Source organism: Poecilia latipinna, unplaced genomic scaffold, assembly GCF_001443285.1.
Source record: "Poecilia latipinna isolate Pla-1442-1.1 unplaced genomic scaffold, P_latipinna-1.0 Scaffold1469, whole genome shotgun sequence".
Lineage (NCBI taxonomy): Eukaryota > Metazoa > Chordata > Actinopteri > Cyprinodontiformes > Poeciliidae > Poecilia > Poecilia latipinna.
The window spans coordinates 106,541-115,539 of record NW_015114085.1 but is presented as its reverse complement, the minus strand read 5'-3'; the positions used below and the strand labels follow the sequence as shown (position 1 = coordinate 115,539).

Sequence of the window (8,999 nt, the reverse complement as noted above, 5' to 3'; positions counted from 1 at the left end):
ATCAGATCAATACTGAGGACACCTATGAAAAGATGGAAATACAACCATTGTCACAATTCATCTGATTTTTAGCAAATCCAGAGTAATTATTAGCTTGAATCGACCCAAAGCTTCTCACTTGATCCAGCTGTCAGCAGAAGCATCAGAGCTACAGAGAACATGGTTGATGCTGAAGCTGAACTGATGGGAGTTTCTTCCTCTACTGACTGACACAGACCCGTCCCTTCTTTTTAAATGAACATACTTTGCATGTTGTTGAATACATTTCCTTTTCACTGAGTTTATTATTTTGTCTCAGCATCATAGAACATAGAAAATCTGCAGAGCAAAAAATTTACTTTTACATCAATAATGAGTTGAACCAAAGTTGTAATTTTATTGTCAAAGTACCAAATATTTTAAATCTAACTTTAAAATGAGCGCCCTCTAGTGTTTAAAAACAAAGAATTGTCATGGAGAAGTTTTATGGATCTGTTTGAACAGAACTCTTCAGATTTCCTACTATTAAATCAGTTTGTTGGCTGGTATATAATTTCTTTGTTGTAATTCCCGACATTTTTAACCCTCAGTAATTTTCTGACCTCAGTTGCTGAGTGACCTGCCATAAAGTGCTCTAAAGGAAGTCTATCTTTTCATATCTGATCCAATTTGTGATGGTAAAATGGTAAATGGACTGAATTATAGAGTACTTTATCCAATCATTTTTTACTACTAATATAGTGATATATGTGATATAGTTTTGTATCATATTTCTTTGGAAAATGATTGATCTCAACTCCGTCTTATTACTCAACATCTTTGTGGTCTCTGGAGGCTCTGTGTAATCTCTGGATCTCTCTGTCCATGCAAATGGTAGAATCTGAAGTTACATCTTATTCTCTCCTAAACTGTTAACTTGCTGCTGCATCCCAATTGATAACAGTTTAGATTCATTATTTCACAGCTTCATAAACCATTTTGTTGTTTTAATCAGTACAAAACCACTTCTATCCATGTTTTTAGATTTTGCTTTCGAACAAGTCCAGATTTTTTTTTAATTGATGTTCACCAATGTTTTTTTTCTTCTACACAATCTTTCATTTGTACTGCTTTTATTTTTGTTTCCAGGTGCCAACTCAATCTTTCATATGATTTTTTTTTTTTGACACTCATTTCACGTATTTCCGACCATTTAATAATTCAATTCACCCTGGTTCAGTAAACTAAGTTCAATAAATTAGTCTGGTGTTTGTAACATAACAGACAAATTGGCAAAACATAAATAAAAATATATCAAATACCACATTTAGGGGCTCGATTAAATTCAGCCTGTTCTGTATTTTTGCTTCCATTTTTGTACAATCTGTGGATATAACGTGTCTATGCCAATTTTTTTATTAAAGAAAATACAATTTAATCTGAAATGTTCTTAACAATATTAGCATTTACTGTTAGACAATGCAAACATCACCACATTAAAGGTTTTTGTCTGTGGATGTTTTTGTGCAGCTGTTCCTCTGTTTTCAGTCACTGTGTCTCTTCGAGCACAGAAGTAAACAGCAGAATCTTCTGCTGTCAGGCTGCTGATCTGCAGGTACTGGGTGCTGCTAGGGACATTTTCAGTCATGATGAAACGACTTTGGAAGGAACTGCCATAGTCTGCTGAGTTTCTACCAGCATTCATCCTCCCAACCCACTCCAGAGCTCTCCCTGGTTTCTGTCTGATCCAGTGAATGAAGTGTCTGGTCATGTCAAAACCAGAGATGACACAAGACATCTTCACTGTCTCTCCAGGTCTCTTCCCCTCAGATGGAGTCTGGTCCATTTTAATCTCACTAAAGACTCCTGCAAGATCAAAGTTTTTAGTCAATAATTCTTAAACTCTCACATTAATGTTTAAAGAAACAGGTCATTCTCACCATGAATCCAAACTATTAAAAGCAAACTCCAGATGACTGTTTTCTCCATTTGAGACGAAAGATATGGAGACGAAAAATATGTGTTAACTGACTGAATGTGCAGTTTTAAGAGAGGAAGGGTTGGCATGGCTCCTCCCCCTCTATTGCATTTACCTCTATTGCATTTGCAAATAAGATAGAAAGTCAAGTTCATCATAGAGTCAGATGATAAAATACTTTGAATAAACTTCAAATTTTTCAGCGTGTTTGGTGACTTCTCAAGAACATTTGGTTATTTGAGAAAAAGCTGATTTTTGGTGATTAATTGGTTTTAAAAAATGTCTTTTGAGTAATTTATTAGAAGCAGCTGAAAATACTGCAAATAATTATTTCACAGAAAGAAAAAAGCCAGAATAAATCTCTTTATTATTGCTGTTGTTTAGAGATGAGGTCAAAGCAAATAAGATCTACATGCAGGCTAAAACTCACACTTCACTAAATTCAATTTCAAAGAAAAAAAAATGGGGCTGAACAGGGTTCAGAGACTTTGACTAGATCATATGATTTCAATGCGTTTTTTGTAAGTGATAAAAGTGTTTAGTTACTCAATGAGTCAAATTGGACATATCAAAGTGTCTCTATTCACATGCATGCACAGCAGGCTTTCAGTGACATCATCCTGATGGTTGGCTGGTTTTTGTTCAGGCTTCCATGTGCTTCATGTCATTGTGTATCGTCTCACACAGTAATAAACAGCTGCGTCTTCAGGCTGCAGATTCTGTCCTGTTATTGTTACTGTTCCAGCAGAAATGTCTCTGCTGTAGCTGAACTTGTTCTTCAGGGCATCATTTTGGTAAAAGTCACCATTATGTCCCCACATATCAAAAATCCATTCCAGTGGTTTTCCATCACGCTGTCTGATCCAACCTGTTGCAAATACAGCAGTCAAAGAATAACCGGAGGGCCGACAGACGATGGTCAAAGACTGTCCAGGCTGGACAATCTGGGAGTCTGGCTGAATCAGATCGATGCTCAAGACATCTAAGAAAAAAAGGAAACAGAATTGATGTCATAATTCATCAAAATTTTCGTGAATCTAGTGCAGTTATTAGTTTGAATCGACCCAAAGCTTCTCACTTGATCCAGCTGTCAGCAGCAACATCAGAGCTATAGAGAACATGGTTGATGGTGAAGCTGAACTGATGGAGTTCCTTCCTCTACTGACTGACACAGACCCATCCCTTCTTTTTAAATGAACATGCTTTGCATGTTGTTGAACATATTTTGTTTTTATTCAGTTTCATATTTTATCTCTCATATAGAGCACAGCAAACCTGCAGGAGTACAAAAAAGACCTGCAAAGAAATGCAAGAATATTTACATAAATTATCATTCATATGTCAGATCACTTGAAAATAAATATTATATCAGACCTTTTTTTATACTTTATCATATAACAATCCTTAATGAAAGCTTAACATAAAAACATTAAATGAACAAACAAAATAATCTGTTTTGGTTTTAACCATTTTTGGGTGTTAAGGTGCTGATCGATAGTAAATTTCCAAATGCATTAGGAAACAGAAGGAAGAATAGAAAAATAAAAGTAACGTCTCATAGTGCAAACAGACCTGAAATATAATCTGACTGAAAAGGTCAATAAACTAATTCAAAGTTGTAATTTCATGATTGAAGGATCAATAATTCAAATCTAGCAATAAAGTCAGCAAATTTGAATAGATTCTAGTTTTTCAAAAACGTAACTGAGGTTTTCACTCCTTGCAAGTTGAATTTGTCATTTTTAGTGTTGATTTGTTTAAGTTCAAGTTTTTATATCATTGAAATTTAAAAACAAGGAAAACAAACAGCAACAAGAAACATAATTACTTAAAATTCATCTGGTTAAAGATAAACAACGGGATTTTGTGTTTCTTCTGAATTTGGACTCTTCAGACTGTCTGTTCATACATATGTTCATCGGTAAACTTATTTTTATTCTTGTCATTTTCATGTCTGACACTTAAAACCCTGAGATGGACCTTTTTTGACCTCAGTTGCTGAATGTGAATTCAGAGGCCCTGCAGGTCATCGTGTAACAAGTTGTTCATTCAGTTTCTTAATCTGTCAGAATTTCCAGGATTTTAATCCACCTCCAGATTCTATAAAATAAATATGAGCACATCAGAGAACAGTCACTTAATATATGAAGAAAACAAATTAGGTTAAAAGTCCTCCAAATGACATGTCCCTCTTTTGTAAATTGGTATACGTCTTAACTTCTGTCAGAGTTTGGTATCAGTTTTGTTTTCTGAAATGATTGATCCCCATCTTGTATCTTCAGTTTCACACCACGTCTTCATGATCGTTGGGGAGCCTCAGTTACTTCCTGATCTGTCCATCCTCCCTCCCCCTGGGAAATGACAGCATTTGTTACAGTTAGACAACCCAGACATCCCTGCATTAAGAGTTTTTGTCTGTGGATGTTTTTGTGCAGCTGTGCCTCTGCTTTCAGTCACTGTGTCTCTTCGAGCACAGAAGTAAACAGCAGAATCTTCTGCTGTCAGGCTGCTGATCTGCAGGTACTGGGTGCTGCTGGGCACATTTTCAGTCATGATGAAACGACTTTGGAAGGAGCTGCCATAGATGGCAGCGTTTTTACCAGTGTCCATCCTCCCAACCCACTCCAGAGCTCTCCCTGGTTTCTGCCTGATCCAGTGAATGTAGTAGCTGGTCATGTCAAAACCAGACATGACACAAGACATCTTCACTGTCTCTCCAGGTCTCTTCCCCTCAGTCTCGGACTGGTCCAGTTTAATCTCACTAAACACTCCTGTAAGAGAAAATATCTTAGTCTGTTAATCTTCAACTCTCACATACATTTTCAAAAACCCACATAATTCTCACCATTAATCCAAATTACTGAAAGTAAACTCCAGATGACCATTTTCTCCATTATGTAATTACAACATAAATTGAAGGTTGTCAGGAGTTTATTCCAAATAAACCTCTGAAGGTTTTCAGACAAAAACTGAGTCAAAGAGCAGACTGTGCAGCTTTAAGAGAGAATGGGTTGGTGTGGCTCCTCCCCTTTTATTTTCCCAGCAGACAGACAGGAGAGAGCGCAATGTAGTAATCTGAAGTACAGATACAAACATGTTCAGTCCTAAAACATTTCATCAGCAGTCATAGTCATTGTCTCTCCAAACTGTGAACATTCACAGAAGTAACTGAGAAAAACAAACGCAGTTATTCCATGCAGGTGCATCCCAGTAAATTAGAATGTCATCAAAAAGTAAATTTATTTTTGTAATTAACTTAAAGAAATGAAATTCAGAGATATTTATCACATAAAGTGAGATGCATTTCATTTCCAGCTTTTATAGCTGTCATCTAATAATCAAAATGAGCAGAAATGCATTTATGCAGTACAGATTAGCTGTTTTATTGGCTTACATAATAATAATATGATGACAGTTTTTAGTTAGAGGCCTTTTCAGATTTGTTTCAAGACTGACTGTTACTTCCTGCCCACATCACATCACATCAGTCTATGAAGGTACTTGGATGTTAGAGTTACAACATTTAATTTCCAAATCTGAACTGGATTTTTAAACTGAATTGAATAAAGTCACCCAAGAACCAGAGGAAATCTTCAAAGTCTCCTACTATGGCTAATTCTCCTGGGTCAAAGGTCCTCTTTCCAGACTTTGATTAATTTAAAATTTCATTTAGAAAACAAGGTCAAAGAGTCTGGACCTATTTTTATCATCATCCATCAAAAGCTACTCTGCTTAACAGAAATGTGCTACATGTTACTGGTGAGAGGAGATGAATGTGACAGTATCCTGGAGACAGTACAGCCTTTTACTGAGAAGTTGCTTCTTAAATGTTTCACTGCTTTTTTAATTCTTTGGAACTTGCTCACCAAAAACTACACCAAAGTTTATATACAAAATAAAAACATGAAGATAACTCTTTTTATCTCTGTAAAAAGTCTATATTAACTGTGGTCTGATGGCTCCTCCTCTGGTGGCTTTGAAGTATTACAAAAGTATTACAAAATACTTTCTGCAGAATTATAAATAATTTTGCTGAAACCCACTTAAAGGTGTTAAGAGCTGGCGTAAAAAAAATAAAATATGTTCATAAAAATAAATTCCTGTTAACTTAGCTTCATATAATTATGATATAGAGAAGCAGGTGGGTATATATGTAATGTAATAAATTCCATCTAACATGACTCATCAGATTAAAACCTTTAAAAAAGTTGGAAAATCTGCCACACATCTTCATTCTAAAGGGATTGGTTGTCAAATTTAAACTATGCTCACTGAAAATTTAATAATTTAAAGTTTTCAAGTAAAATTTCAGAGCTTGTTAATAATTTATCAAACATGCGTTGTTAAAGTCAGGACAGGATTGCTCTAAAGTCAGTCAGGTCAGGTTGATCTAAAGCTCATGTCTGAGCCTGTCATTCCTGCTAAGATTTTGTTCAGGCTTCCATGTGGTTTGTACCACTGTGCGTCTTCTCACACAGTAATAAACAGCTGCGTCTTCAGGCTGCAGATTCTGTCCTGTTATTGTTACTGTTCCAGCAGAAATGTCTCTGCTGTAGCTGAACTTGTTCTTCAGGGCCTCATTCTTGGTTAAGCTTCCACCACCCCACATATGAAAAATCCATTCCATTGGTTTTCCTTCACGATGTCTGATCCATCCTGTCGCATAGTTATTATCAGTCACAGAATAACCAGAGGGCCGACAGGTGATGGTCAGTGACTGTCCAGGCTGCACAACTTTAGAGTCCTGCTGGATCAGATCAATGCAGTACACACCTGTAGAAACAAAGATAAACGTCAAGGCAGTGGATCATTGAAGCTGTCATTATATCAGATGTAATTATAAGTTTTCTATAAAAAGGAGCTCACAGGATCCAGCTGTCAGCAGCAGCATCAGAGATAGAGAGAACATGGTTGATGCTGAAGCTGAATGGCTGGAAGCTCTTCGTTCCTCTCAGTAACGCAGCGTCTTCACTTCCTTTTATACAAGCTAAATTTGCATATTGTTGAGGGCATGATTGTTTGTACTGACTTTGTTTATGATCAGTGTTTTGATATTTCTTCAAAAAACAATCTGCATCATGACACATCAAGACATTGAAGACCTTCTATTCGTCCAGCGATAAAAAAACATTATTTTCCAATGTTCTGACCGAGATGATCATATTTTTTCTCTGAAGGCCATTTAAATCTGTCACATAGGAGCTGAAGATGCAGATGGTGAATCTATAAGATTTTCAAAGATTTTAACTGTTTGCATTTTGTTTTATCCTTTATCAAATTGTCCCATAACAAATATTAAAAGCAATGGTCATACACATTGCTGTACACAGACATGTTATTACAATAAATTACATTAAAATGTGTTAAACTTTTACCTGGTGATAAAAACAGTTTGTGCCGTTCAAATATTTGTCTACTTTCTATTTCTCGAGGGAAACTTTAACTTGACTTTTCCCTGCTCCTTCTTCAACGGCATTTACTGAAGTGATTAGCCTTCAAATATTTGTTTTTTTAGAAACAGCTGTATTTAAATAATCTTTGTGCCTTTTCACTGCCTTAAGCAGTTCAGTTTAAATGATTTTCAAGCCAGCTAAGGACATATAGGATACATTGAATCCAGGGATCCATCATTTTTTGTTGCTAGTGGCCTTTATTGAATGTTACCACACAGTAACAGGAAGAGAAGGTGAGGAACACATGAAACAAAGAGCTACTAAACTATGAAGCTCCCCAGGAATCTAGATTTCCTTGCAACTCAGTTTTTCCAGATGTTTAACCGGTAGACTGATTGGTTTTAACACCTGATATTCAAGATTTTTGCAATTTACGTTTCAAATAATTCTAATGTAAAAACAGAGATTTTGATAGAAAAAAACATTTCTGGAGGGACTCTATAATTCAGCAAACATGCATTATTAAAGTCAGCAGAGGGCTGTGCTGCACTCAGTGTAGCTGGGTGTTTATGAAGGCCGTGTCTGACTGCTGCCTGCTGAGTTTTTGCACAGTCTTGCATGTGTTTTGCATCACAGTGCGTCGACTCACACAGTAATAAACAGCTGCGTCTTCAGGCTGCAGATTCTGTCCTGTTATTGTTACTGTTCCAGCAGAAGAGTCTTTGCTGTAGCTGAACTTGTTCTCAAGGGCCTCATTCTTGTAAAAGGTCCCACCACCCCACATATCAAAAATCCATTCCATTGGTTTTCCTTCACGATGTCTGATCCATCCTGTCGCATAGTTATTATCAGTCACAGAATAACCAGAGGGCCGACAGGTGATGGTCAGTGACTGTCCAGGCTGCACAACTTTAGAGTCCTGCTGGATCAGATCAATGCAGTACACACCTGTAGAAACAAACATAATCATTAACACACAGTAATTGTCATTGTATCAGATGTAATTATACGTTTTCTATAAAAAGGTGCTCACAGGATCCAGCTGTCAGCAGCAGCATCAGAGATAGAGAGAACATGGTTGATGCTGAAGCTGAATGGCTGGAAGCTCTTCGTTCCTCTCAGTAACGCAGCGTCTTCACTTCCTTTTATACAAGCTAAATTTGCATATTGTTGAGGGCATGATTGTTTGTACTGACTTTGTTTATGATCAGTGTTTTGATATTTCTTCAAAAAACAATCTGCATCATGACACATCAAGACATTGAAGACCTTCTATTCGTCCAGCGATAAAAAAACATTATTTTCCAATGTTCTGACCGAGATGATCATATTTTTTCTCTGAAGGCCATTTAAATCTGTCACATAGGAGCTGAAGATGCAGATGGTGAATCTATAAGATTTTCAAAGATTTTAACTGTTTGCATTTTGTTTTATCCTTTATCAAATTGTCCCATAACAAATATTAAAAGCAATGGTCATACACATTGCTGTACACAGACATGTTATTACAATAAATTACATTAAAATGTGTTAAACTTTTACCTGGTGATAAAAACAGTTTGTGCCGTTCAAATATTTGTCTACTTTCTATTTCTCGAGGGAAACTTTAACTTGACTTTTCCCTGCTCCTTCTTCAACGGCATTTACTGAAGTGATTAGCCTTCAAATAT

General features: G+C 36.3%; 4 gene segments (V, D, J or C); all 4 read right to left on the bottom strand.

The window, feature by feature from the left end:
* Nucleotides 1-1,417: 1,417 nt before the first annotated feature.
* On the bottom strand, nucleotides 1,418-1,983 carry LOC106962884 (Ig heavy chain V region 23-like). The segment is given in 2 exon segments: nucleotides 1,418-1,824; nucleotides 1,899-1,983. Coding segments are annotated over 2 exon segments (456 nt in total).
* A 2,169-nt stretch (nucleotides 1,984-4,152) lies between these two features.
* LOC106962891 (Ig heavy chain V region 23-like) lies at nucleotides 4,153-4,888 on the bottom strand. The segment is given in 2 exon segments: nucleotides 4,153-4,707; nucleotides 4,782-4,888. Coding segments are annotated over 2 exon segments (504 nt in total).
* A 1,438-nt stretch (nucleotides 4,889-6,326) lies between these two features.
* On the bottom strand, nucleotides 6,327-6,875 carry LOC106962883 (Ig heavy chain V region MC101-like). The segment is given in 2 exon segments: nucleotides 6,327-6,709; nucleotides 6,803-6,875. Coding segments are annotated over 2 exon segments (426 nt in total).
* A 1,004-nt stretch (nucleotides 6,876-7,879) lies between these two features.
* On the bottom strand, nucleotides 7,880-8,435 carry LOC106962882 (Ig heavy chain V region MC101-like). The segment is given in 2 exon segments: nucleotides 7,880-8,277; nucleotides 8,363-8,435. Coding segments are annotated over 2 exon segments (441 nt in total).
* Between the last annotated feature and the right edge of the window lie 564 nt (nucleotides 8,436-8,999).